The 12,486-nt window shown below is 39.1% G+C and overlaps 1 protein-coding gene across 7 annotated transcripts in view; it reads right to left on the bottom strand.

Annotated features, from left to right (window-relative positions):
- ACSL3 (acyl-CoA synthetase long chain family member 3) overlaps positions 1–12,486 on the bottom strand; it is a 223,908-nt gene that overhangs the window by 32,736 nt on the left and 178,686 nt on the right. For all 7 annotated transcript variants that reach the window (XM_029615577.1, XM_029615578.1, XM_029615579.1 and 4 more), the window contains 2 exons: positions 7,478–7,549; positions 18–157 (listed from right to left, as the gene is read on the bottom strand). In XM_029615577.1, coding sequence (XP_029471437.1) covers positions 18–157; positions 7,478–7,549 — 212 coding nt within the window. The remainder of the gene's footprint in view (positions 1–17; positions 158–7,477; positions 7,550–12,486) is intronic.

Raw genomic sequence — 12,486 nt, 5'->3', positions numbered from 1 at the left:
AAATGTGGACAATATACCTGTCACAAAGAGGGGTGCTATACCCTTTTGAAATCTGTTTCATCTTGTAATTGTAAGCCAATGCAAACAGAACGCGCTGGAACTTGTTCATGCTGTTCACTTTCATCATGACACCTTTATAGATGCGATCCATGATTTCCTATTTACAAAGTAACACACACAGTAAAACACAGGAGAACTGATTCCAGCCAGTAAAATAAATCCTGATGCACTGAAAAAGCAAAGGATGCCCACAAATCAGCACACAGATACCCACATGACTGATACTGCTCCGTACTTAAAGCTGAACAACGAATAATCAATTTGTGACTGCCAGGTTGCTTTCTAATTCCAACTATAAAATCCTTATTAAGCCTATCTTGCATAATCTCTATTGACTACCAGTTAATTATGCTAACCAATTTAAAGATATCTATTTCAGCATTTAAGGCTAAGGAGGAGCTAGATTCTGAATATTTAAACCGATGAGCTAGAGCTTCTCAGGATGAGCTTCTATTAATACCAACAGCTACAAATGCAAGAGAAGTAGGGATGAGAGAAGAGCTTTTTCCCCGTGTCTGTGGAATTCAGTGCTTAAAGAAATCCAGAGTATAATTGATTATATGGTATTCAGTCAAAACAAAGAATATGTTAACTTTTATCTGTTAATATCTGGATCTTTAATTTCCTGGTAATTAAGCATGCCTGAGATGCTGATAATTCTACCTGTTGAAATCTGAAGATATTGAGTTTAGTGGAATATGAGCTGACTACTTTGGTTATGGTCATCATAAGCAGTTTTGATTGGTTTAACTGAATGCTCTTAGATCAGATATTTATAACATACACGCGCAAGTGCGCATGTTAAAAAATCCGATGGCTGTGCGTGCATGCACGCCGGACTTTAAAATCCATGTGCGCATGTGTGGGCAGCCCGTGACTTACATGCTCAGGGAAGGAAGAATTTTATAACCTACACACGGCAACGTGATCAGCCGGTCCCCAGTTCCTATCCCTACTCTTCCTACTTCTTTCCCTCTCCACCCCAACCCCTAAATCTATCCTAGCTATCCTTTTTTTGTTTTGTTTTTAAACTTAATTCATGCCCTGAGTTGAAATTGCGCCTGTCGGCTAGCTGCTGGCACGTGAGTCAAAGGAACAGCGCAAAATGGCGCTGTCCCGGCCCACCACTTTTACAGGGCCCGGCACTTCTGTAACGGGGGGGGGGGGGGTTATGCGCGTGGCCGGGCCTGTTCTAAAATGTGGATGGCGTGCGCAAGGCTTGGCCCCGAGCGTAACCCCCAGTTTTTACGCGTGTGGCCCTTTTAAAAATCGGGCCGAAAGGTTTTAGATGAGATTAGGTTTTGATATTTTGTGGGGTGGCCACTAACGTTTGTGCTGTGTTCATAATGGAGAATTTTCCAGTAAGAGGAGTTTCTAGGGGGTGTATCTCGTTAAGTGATGGTGGGTGCCTTCCCCCAAAAGGGGAAGGGTTTTTTAAAGAATATAAATGTGCTTCCACAAGCCCTGCAATAAGTCAAACCTTGAAGCTGGGTTGAGGGGAGTCTATTTGTGAGTCTTGAGACTAAGCTTGCAGTGCTAGCACCTGGCTCTCGAGGACTTCATGGCTAGAGATCTGTTAACAAAAAAAAAAAGTTTATTGGAGGATCAGTAGAGAGCTCCCTTCAGTACAGCTGAGGATCATCCAGAAAGATAGAACCTTAAAATCTACTGGGCCACCTCTGCCTGGCTAACTCACAGTTGGGAGTAGTGATGTAAGGTCGGAAGCTTTCCTGTCAGTGTTCCTCAGTGGGAGCTCGAGGAGGAAAGACCTGGGTGGAGAGTTTGAGAGGGAACAGTATCTAGAGGATTTCTGCTGCAGTGATTGGGACGAAACTGAGTAACAGATGTGAAGATTTTTGTGATTGGGCTAAGAAGCTGTCTTTTTTTTTTTTTTTTGCCTCAAGGGTGTTTTCAACTTTTCTATCTGTTTTTTTCTGACTTTCTGGACTGATAAATTTGAACTTTGTAATTTTTTTTTTTTTTAATTTTGTGGAACATTCTTTGTGTGGGCTTTGTTTTTGGTGCATGAGACTCCTCTTGGGCCTTTTAGCAATTGCTATTCCTAGTGGAGAAATTCTGATTGCAGGGCTGCAGTCAAGTTTTTCCCAACCCTGCAGTGCCCAATGGTGATCCCCAGTGAAAAAGGGGGGGGGGGGGGGGGGTTTACATATGTAGTTTACATAGCATATGAATTTTATATGATGTGCATTTTTATTGCATTTCATTTTTCAAATGTAATACATTAATAATGCTGTACATTACTCTCCGTGAAAAATCCACATATACAGGAAATAACTAGTAATAACTACGTAAATGAAAATCCTGAAATGATATGATGAGTGGATAAGCTCAAAGAGACCTCATATTTAAATGCCAGCAGGCTAAGCTAATGTAAGCTTTTAATAGCATTCAATCAATTTTTAATCATTGGTCTCCATGGGCTGAATTTCAAGGGCGCGGAAAGCTGCCCGTTTATGCACATTGAAAACTGAAAGTACTTGTAAACCGGATTGCTGACGCTTAAATCCGAAAATGTACTTATCTTGCCTTATCCGTCAGTGAGCCTGGTGATGACAAACTTGGTGGACTCCGACGTTGCCCTGACACTGAGTGTTTCGGAGTGGACCTCCTTCTTCAGCCCATTGAGACCAATGATTAAAAATTGATTGAATGCTATTAAAAGCTTACATTAGCTTAGCCTGCTGGCATTTAAATATGAGGTCTCTTTGAGCTTATCCACTCATCATATCATTTCAGGATTTTCATTTACGTAGTTAGTACATTACTCTCCTGCAGGTTCTGAGAGTGTGATAAATACCGGTAAATCAAAAAACAAATATTACATACATTTTTTTTTTTTGCTGTTATAAACAAAGCTTTAAACTCTAAATTTCTAATGGAGAAATAAAAAAAAAGAGGCATTGCAGAGTTTCCCAAACCTGTCCTGGGGACCCCACAGCTAAGATATCCACAATGAATATGTATGAGAATTTTGCATATCAAGGATACTCAATATATGCAGATTTAACTTATACATATTCATTGTGGACAGCCTGAAAACCCAACTGACTGTGGGATCCCCAGGACATTTTTGAGAAGCCTTTAGATATCAGCAGTTGTATCTGCGCACACTTTTTAGCATCTATACCAACACTTAAACCCATAAACTAAAAATGTAATTCAAACAAAACTCCAAAAACAGTGCATGAACTGCTGTTAGGATACCCCTTTTTTTTTCTAGCAAATTTTTTTTTGATTGTTTCACTTCCTACAGGATAGTTTTCATTCATTCAATAGTTGTGAGCATTATACACTTATTTGCTTCTTTCGTTGATGACTTAACTTATCCCCCATACAGTTAATAAACCAATCCCATCTTGAAAGTATTAATTTAACTGCACACCTCCATCTGCTCATAAAAGTGGGAAAAACTGCAGAGGAGAGGACATGACCTAGTTTGATTTGACTGTGCCAACGCTAGACAAAAATAAATCCATCAGTAGAAAGGTAACCATTTAGAATTATTTATTATAATTTTTTCTAGACTGCCTTATTGGTCCAAAGGGGCTATCCAAACCAGTATATAAAAAATGAAATACTTAAAAATAGAAAAATAAAAAAATCCTCCAAATCACCCACTTAGTACCCTACCCACCCCTCCAAAATCCCTACCCTATAAATTCAACAATCAAGACAACTCCGATACCCTACATATATGAATGTCTGAATAGCAGCACAGCAGTAGTCCCTCCATACCCCACCAAAGATAAAATCCTTGAGCCTCTTCCAAGGCTGAAAAGACACTGCCTGCGAGGAGTTAGTTTTCACCTTTTTTCAGTAGGTCAGGTAACAACTCCAATAGCAGTTTGTTCAACAAGGTAGGGGTCAACGGAGAAAATGCCCGCCCTCTAATCTGGCTTTTCTTTACCACCCTAGCTAACGGAATATGCAATAAAAGTCCCTTTGCTGATCTTAACCTATGCACTAGGCAATAACAACTCAAATTCTCAAACAAGTAAAGCGGGCCATATATATTAGCTGTAATGGGGAGCCAATGAAAAGAATAAAGCAAGTAAGCCTTGAACACCCCAATAACACCCAAGCTGTTACATTTTTGACTACCTGTAGCCTGTGCATGAGCCACTGAACAACTCCTATGCACAGGGTATTGCAGTAGTCCAACTGAGCTACCACTAATAGTTGAACTGATCTGAATACCTTTGTTCTGGAAATGGGAGCAGTTTCCTCACACGTTACAATTTTAGGAAAGCAGATAAAACCACCTTAGCTACCCGAGTCTCCATGTTAAATTGAGACTCAAAATGCCGAAGTTTCTAACAGTGTCTGAGCTAGACAGCTATTTGCCCTCAAAGCAACTAACAAGGGACTAAGTCTCTGATCTCGCCTGGCCAATCTTTAATATCTCTGTTTTGGAAGAATTTAAAACAATTTTACTTCTTACAAGCCAGTCTGCAATCACTGCCAGTTTGTTTAGATCCTGCATAGCTCTACCCCATTCCATAGAGGTATAATCAGCTGAATATCTGGTCCCCTGGGCATGAAGCACCCCTATGTGCAGCAGGGAAAGGGGTAAGCTCTGGGGTACTTCATACCCCTCAAATATAGAGGCCAACACTTCCCTAACCAATAGATGCACAGATCTATTTGCTGGAAAAAATCTTAACCAGCCCCTGCATACTGACATCACTCTAATAAAAGGGAATGATCCACAAGGTCAAAAGCTGACAAAAGATTGAATATGATCAACAGCACCTCCTCTCCTTTGTCCACAGAACACAATATGCCATCTGAGAAAGAGAATAATTATCTCAAGTGCTGTGTCTGATTCAAAAACCTCCCTAGAATGGATCTAGTTTCTCCTCTAACTGTAAATGCTCAAATAGTTGAAGAGCGTCTGTTCTCTCTAAAATATTTGCAAAGAATGGAGTAGAGGCAACTGGCTGGTAGCTAGCACAAGCTGATGCATCCAAAGAGTGTTTCTTTAATAAAGGAGTCATAATAGAGCTACACAACTTTGGAGGCATAAGACCTTCTTCCAAAGATCCATTGATTATCTGCATCAATAGCTTTAATCCAAAATCGGGTAGAGCCTTAATCTATTTAGCAGGGCAAAGATCTAATGGACAATACAGTGCTTTTAATTACCCTAAGATCTGCTTAAATTCGAACAAGCTCAACTTCTTAAACATCTCCAGTCCTACCATCTGTCTCTGACCTACCAAATCAACATTATTCTCATTCCATGCCACCAAGAATTACTACTTTTTTTTGCTTTATTATTGAAATTGCATTTTCAAGATTAATATGCAATTTGACAACTTGTGAGGTAAGGTGACACACATATTTTTCAAAGAAGTAAGAAGAAAGCATGCATTTAGGGTTTGATTCATACTTTCCATACAGCTTTGCTTTCAAATACTTTAAATACTGGAAAAGTCCAAATTGGTTAATGCAATTGACTGATTCAACATTTGCTAGTGAATCAAATCCTGCAATGTAGCAAAATTAACTATTTCCATCCCGCTGTTACTATATTTATTGTAAAAGAGATAAAGGTCACCTCCTGTGAATTGTGTGCCAATTCACAGGAGGTGAATTGGCACATAATTTAATATGTATGTTTGTATGCAAAAGATTAGGCACCCATGATCAAATTGTTATGTTTCAATGAATCTCTAATTGAACAGAAGCTGGCAACCTCTACAGGGTACAAAGTTAAACACATCTTTCTAGAATTTTTATATACAAAATAACTATTCACTGATTTTAGCAAATTGAAAATAATAAAACTGAATATGGCATATTCAAAAGTTTGGACACTATTCCAGTTAATTCATTACTACTTTTTTAAAAAAAGGTTGTTAATAAGGCCAGAAAGGTTGATGCTCTCATTGGCCTTTCAATTAGTCAGGTGAAGACAATTCCATAGTTTACCAAATACTGACCCTTCTAACCTCTTAGACTGCAGCTGTTTTTCTGTCTACTTTCAACAACCATGAGCTCCTCTAAGCCGCTGTTTAACATTTGAAAATGAAGATAATTCATTCTTACAAAACAAGGGAAGCTATAAAAAGCTACATACATTTTCAGCTAGCAATGTCAACTGTAAGAAACATTGTTAAGAAATTGAAGTTACATGAAATTGATGAGGTCAGGACCTGATCTGGAAGACCAAGAAAGATCTGATAGTACTGTTCAAAAACAGGTCAGATTTGCAAAACAGAACTCAGATCACTGCAAACAACCTGACACTGGAGTAGTTGTCCATAGCTCGATGGTACAGTATTGTTTAAACAATGATCTGCATGGGGATTATAAAAAGGAACCCTTTTTTATGACTATCAAAAACCTAAATATTTTTATAATAAAATGCCTTGGACTGATGAAACAAATTGTTCACCCACAACCACACAAGATATGTTTAGAGAAAAACAGGGTAAAGTATTTCAAATAAGAAACACCTTGCAAGCATTCAGCACAGGGATGATTGATTATGCTTTAGGACTGTGTGGCAGCCAGTGGCACAAGAGATAATATGCATGTGGAAGAAAAATGGATTCAACTAAATATCAACATATTCTAGAAACTAATGTTCCAAAGTCAATGAAGAAACTGAAGTTGAAAAAAGGGTTGGACATTTTAGCATGACAACTATTCAAAACATAACTCAAAATCCACTATGAAGCACTTACAGGAAAAAGGAATGTTTTAGAATGGCCTTCAGTCCTCAGACTTGAATACTGAAAATTTCTGGGGAGTTCTCAAACATGCAGTGCATCAAAGGGGACCTAAAATATTTATGAGCTAGAAGAGCTCTGCAAGGAAAAGCGAGAAAAAAATTCCAAAAGCAAGAATAGAAAGACTCTTATCAGGAGACAGCAAACATTTGGAAGCCATTTTTTGCCAAAGGCAGTGTCACAAAGTACTGACTGAAGAGATATCCAAACTTCTTCTGCATACGCCATATTCACTGTTTTATTTTTTTCAATCTGTTCAAGTCAGCAAATAGTAATTTTGCACTAAAAATTACAGAAAGATGTGTTTAACTTTGTACCATGCAGAGGTTATGTTAGTTTTTGTTCACTTAGGGATTCATAGAAATATTTTAACTAGGGTTGCCAAAACTTTGGCATACAACTATTATTTGCATTTGCACAAAAACAAGGTGCGAGTAGCCATGCTCAAAAGAGTACTCTGCTGGCTTCTGTTAAACATTTCCAACAAAGTCTGTCTCTTGGAACACACAAAATGTAAATATTTATACTATTTTTCGAGAGAACATTAGGTAAGCGACTACCATCTGTGCAATCCTCCATTTTTTCATTTCCAGTAACTACCTTTAAACTTGGCACTCCTTTGCGTCATGTACTCATTCTGAATGATGAACAATACTTACTGGTACAGAAGCCATTAGAGTTGGCTGAAGTTCACTTGCATCACCTTTGCTCCCCCTCTTAATTTTGCTGGACTATGTAAAACAAAAACAAAAATTGCAATCTGTGATGCATCTTCTCCATGTTGTACTTTAGAAAAAAATTCAGCAATATGCAATATTATGTGCTAATCAAGATTGGTTTTCATGGATGGTTTTCAAATACAGCTTTGCTTTGTTATGCTTGATATACAAAATCGACTCTACAATATGATAAACATTCTAATATTTAAAAGTTGTCTTGTACATATAGGGGCGGATTTTAAAAGGGTTACGCACGTATATTATGCGCGTAACCGTAAATACCCGCTCTTGCACGCGCCGAGCCTATTTTGTATAGGTCTGGCGACGCGCGCAAGCCCTGGGACGCGCATATGTCCTGGAGCTTGAAAAAAGGGGCGGGGAGGGGAGGTCTGTGGGCGGGACCAAGGCCTCCGGCACAGCAGAGGATCACTCGCCAGCACTCGGCCAGTGCACGCAACCTACGCCTGCCCAGAGGTAGGCACAACTTATTTAACAAAGGTCAAGGGGGGGGGGGTTTAAATAGGGCTGGGGAACGGAAGGAAATCTCCCTCCGAGGCCGCTCCGATTTCAGAGCAGCCTCAGAGGGACCGGGGAAAGCCATTGGGGCTCCCTTAGGTCTCGGCGCGTACAAGGTGCATAAGTGTGCACCCCCTTATGCGCACCGACCCCGGATTTTATAACATGTGCGCAGCTGCAGGCGCATGTTATAAAATCGGGCGTAGCTACTAAAATCTGGCCCATTGGGTGGAAGAGCTCTAATGACAACAAAATCAGAACTGCCAAGAGGGAGCACCTGACGAAAGATTTTCATAGCATGGAGCTTACTCTACTTCCTCCATCTCCTCCCATGTCCTGGCAGAGAAAGCAAAGATGCTTACCTATAATAGATGTTCTTCATAGACAGCAGGAAAAATCTGCTACACCAGTAGGTGATTTCATTCGATGATACAGAGGCACAAAAGCTCTTAGAGCTCAGAAAATCTAAGGTGTTCTGAGCATGTGCGGGTGTTCCTAAGTAGCTGCTGCTGCATGTGTCTCCTCAGGCTTTATAGCAAGCCAAGCATCAATTTAAAGGGGAGGAGAGTAGTGGGACTGCTTTCTTCATTGACAAGCAGGGCAGTAATCAGCCACACAAGCAGACTCCCAAGCTGAGAGTTGCATGAAAAAAGTTATGTTCTTTATGAATAGTGAAAACATGCAACCCATACGTTAACAGAAGTTTGTGGGACAGGGGGAGGGAAGAGCTGAAGGAATTAAGCTCTTGGACTGAAATGAAGCATTTTCTAGGCAGTAATAAGTAACAAAGGTATGGACAGAAGTCTAGTGGCAGCTCTGAAGGTATCTTCTATGAAAATGGAGCAAAGATACACTAAGGAAGCTGATGTAGCCCTGACTTGAGTTTCACCTTATTATGTTATTCTGATTGAGTATAATAAGAGATGTAATTAAAAATACAAGTGGTCAGAGTTCTTTCCGTAACTGAAAAACCTTGTTTGACCAGACTGAAGAAGATGAATGGCTGCAAAGACTCTCTGTACAACTTTGTTCTCTCCAAATACAATTATAAAGCCTTTCTGCAGTCCAACATATGAAGAGCCTATTCACCTTATGGTCATGTGGTTTCAGAAAAAGTGTTGGCAATACAATGGATTGATTTATGGGAAATTGAGAAATCACTTTTGGATACATTTTTAAAACTACTCTGTTGTGCAAAATTTGGCTACACAGTGATTATTAAACTAGGGCTTGCAATGTTTTCATTCAGAAATATAAAACTTTCTAAAAAATATATTTTAATTCTGCTTTTGCTAGAGGCTTCAATGACAATTTCATGAGCTAAGCCAGAACTATATTTAGATCCCAAGGAGGAGGAGGATATTTAATTGGAGGTAAACCTTTAAGCCTTTCATGAATCTGGTTAATTAGCCTGCTGGGAAATAGGAATTCCTCCTGAATTCTCAAGGTATGCTCCTAAGATGAACCCCAACTGAATCAGTTTTCAGTCTTGAGTCAGGTAAGTTTAAGAGGTATTGAAGAGGGAAATAGGACACTAAAAGGGGACATGAATGACCCATAAATGAGAACATTTTTTCCATTTAAAATTGTAAGATTTTACAATTTATAAATGTAAAATATCTTCTGATAGAATATTTCTTGAAGCTAGAATAATCCTATTCACTACATAGAAGAGACTAACTTTCAACGTCCATAGAGTCACAGAGCTAAAGACTGAATGTTGAGATGAAGATTTCCATTGCATTGAATGATCAGGGATGGAAATATTCTCAATTTTACTGGCTGCTGAATAGCTAGGCGTTGAAGCCACCAAAACCAAATCTGACATGGCCGGAAAGGGTTATTAGAACTTCTCTCTCAATTTTTGAATTGTTTTCTCAATTTGGAGTGGAGTGGGGTGAAGTGGGAACACATTGAGAAGACCTCGATATAAGATTGAAAAAGCATCTGTCGCTTGATGTACCTTGTTGGTCTCCTGGAAGCAGTAGGTGGGAACTTTGCAATGAGATCTATGTCATACAACAGCAATCTGTGGCACACCCCAAAGCTGAAACAGTTTTTGTGGTTTATGATAGTCCAAAGACCATTCATGTGGTTGTAGTAAGTAACTTAGTAAGTCTGCTATCTAGTATTGGTTGCCAGGGAGATAGACTGCTATCAAATACATCTTTTGGGAAACTGTATATTTCCATATCTTGCAGGTCTCCTGACAGATTGTAAAGCCTATTCCTCCTCATATGTTGATACAAAATATTACTACTTGGCTGTCGATCTGGATCAATACAGTGTTCTCTTTTAACCAGGTACTGAATGCTCTTAAAAGCACTGAAAATTATTCCAGATAAATCATCTAGAGCTGATCACAATCCTTCCTGTGGAGACGAAGTTCCTTGAAAACAAAGGCAGCTTCTCAACCTAGACTGGAGGCATCTGTGGTTATCGTGATTTGGAAATGAAGATCATGAAAAAAACATCTCTCTAAACATATTTGAAGTATCCAGCCACTTCACTAGAAAACAAATGAGTGTGTGGACATATTTACTTTGTGCAAATGAGGTGCAGGTTTTGGCTCAACAAACCTCAGGTGCCACTAAGCCTTCTCACACCAATGTGCAAAAAGAGTAATATGGACAGCTGTCGCCGTGTGGCCTAACATTTTCATTAAGAAAACAGGTAGAAACTTATTTCCGATCTGAAAGCATTAGGATTATTTTGTATTCTCTGCCAAACGAAAAATGTTTTCCTTGTATGGAATCCAGCAGGCTCCTATAAAGTCTGTTATATGAATCTATTCCATATCGGATGTTGGGAAATTGATGTTTATTCCCAATGTTTGAATTGTGTTCATTGTGTGGAATAAGGAAGAACAAGCTTCTTGAAGGATACAGCTGAACGTGAGCCATTCATTTTATATATGGAAAAAGAAACATTGATCTTTCTTATTTGAGCAGCACCACTGCGAGGCATTTTATAAACATCCTGGGCACCACAAACAGACTGAAAGGGAGTACAGGTAATGATGGTTGGGCTGTGGTGAAACAGAAATTTACAGTGAACTTTGAAAATCAGAATGTGTTTATAGTTATCTTGGAGGGCTAGAGTGGTTAACTAGAATTGAGGGAGGATGGTCCCTAGAGAATTCATCCTGAACCTTTGTTTCTTCCTGTGTTTTTTGAAATATCTGAGGTCCAAGATGGGACCAAGACCACCTGTTTTCTTTGGAATGAGGAAGTACGGAGTAGAATCTTGTGTTGCTTTGTAGCATTGGGACTAGTTCAACCATATTTGCAACAAGGAGGCCTGACAACTCTTGCTGAATAGCCACTGCCATTAGCAATGGTTACATGGAATAGACTTAGTTTTTGGGTACTTGCCAGGTTCTTATGGCCTGGATTGGCCACTGTTGGAAACAGGATGCTGGGCTTGATGGACCCTTGGTCTGACCCAGTATGGCATTTTCTTATGTTCTTATGGAAGAGTTGGCACTGTTACGCATTTATAAAGTTTTTTGGGTTTTTTTGGAAGGTTGTTTGAGGGAGAGGATTTTAAATTCAACTGGTATTCCTGTTGCATAATGGTCTGTTACTATGTTACTATGGTCTGTTATCAAAGACCATAGTAAGCTAAAATGATGTCTTCCCCCCACTGGAACGTGTTTTAAATCAAATTTGAAGCATATTTTGATATTGCAGTCAAAAATTAGGATTAGATTTTGAATGATTGTTGCAGAGGTTTTGGGTGTGCTCTCTCTAGCAAATGTCCTGCTCTGCTGTTGTTGCAGGCCAGGCTACTGAAAAGAGTAGATTTAGTACCTTTTACTTGAATAGTCCTAGTGTCTCCTGTAGTGCTTGTAGATGGTTGTTCAGTTGTAGCTGTTACAGGGTAAGGAGAGTGGAGCAATTAGTTTTAATAAAATCCAATGTTTCTTTTGCTTTGTCTTCAAAGAGATTATTATCCCCTGTGTATAAAGCATCAGCAGGTTTCATATGAACCTCTGCAGAAAGACCCAAAGCCTGCCGCTATGCTAGCCTTCTGGCTCCAGTGGCTACAGCACATGGCCTAGAAGAAGTATCATATGCATTATAAACTGATCAAATTATGTGTTTCCCATGTCCTTCTGCTTCTTGCAGTACAGGAGTGAAATGATCCATAGAGTCTGAACGAAGGTGGTGGGTCATGTTTTATAGCTTTTGCAAGGAACTATTTGTACCATATACTACAAATCTACAACCTTCCAAAATGCTCATCTTAGGTTGCCTTATAGCCTGGAAGTAAAATGCATTAAAACAATGTCTGTCCATGTATCCACACATCCCAATCCACAACTGGCAATTGAAAAATATATGCATAAAATAATATATACACATGAGAAGTTTATCTATTACATATCTATATATTTATGAACAAAAGATAAACATTCCAAAAATATTGGA

Source organism: Rhinatrema bivittatum, chromosome 9 (assembly GCF_901001135.1).
Source record: "Rhinatrema bivittatum chromosome 9, aRhiBiv1.1, whole genome shotgun sequence".
Classification (NCBI taxonomy): Eukaryota; Metazoa; Chordata; class Amphibia; order Gymnophiona; family Rhinatrematidae; genus Rhinatrema; species Rhinatrema bivittatum.
Note: the sequence above shows the minus strand (reverse complement) of the source record. Positions and strands in the feature narration are given on the sequence as shown.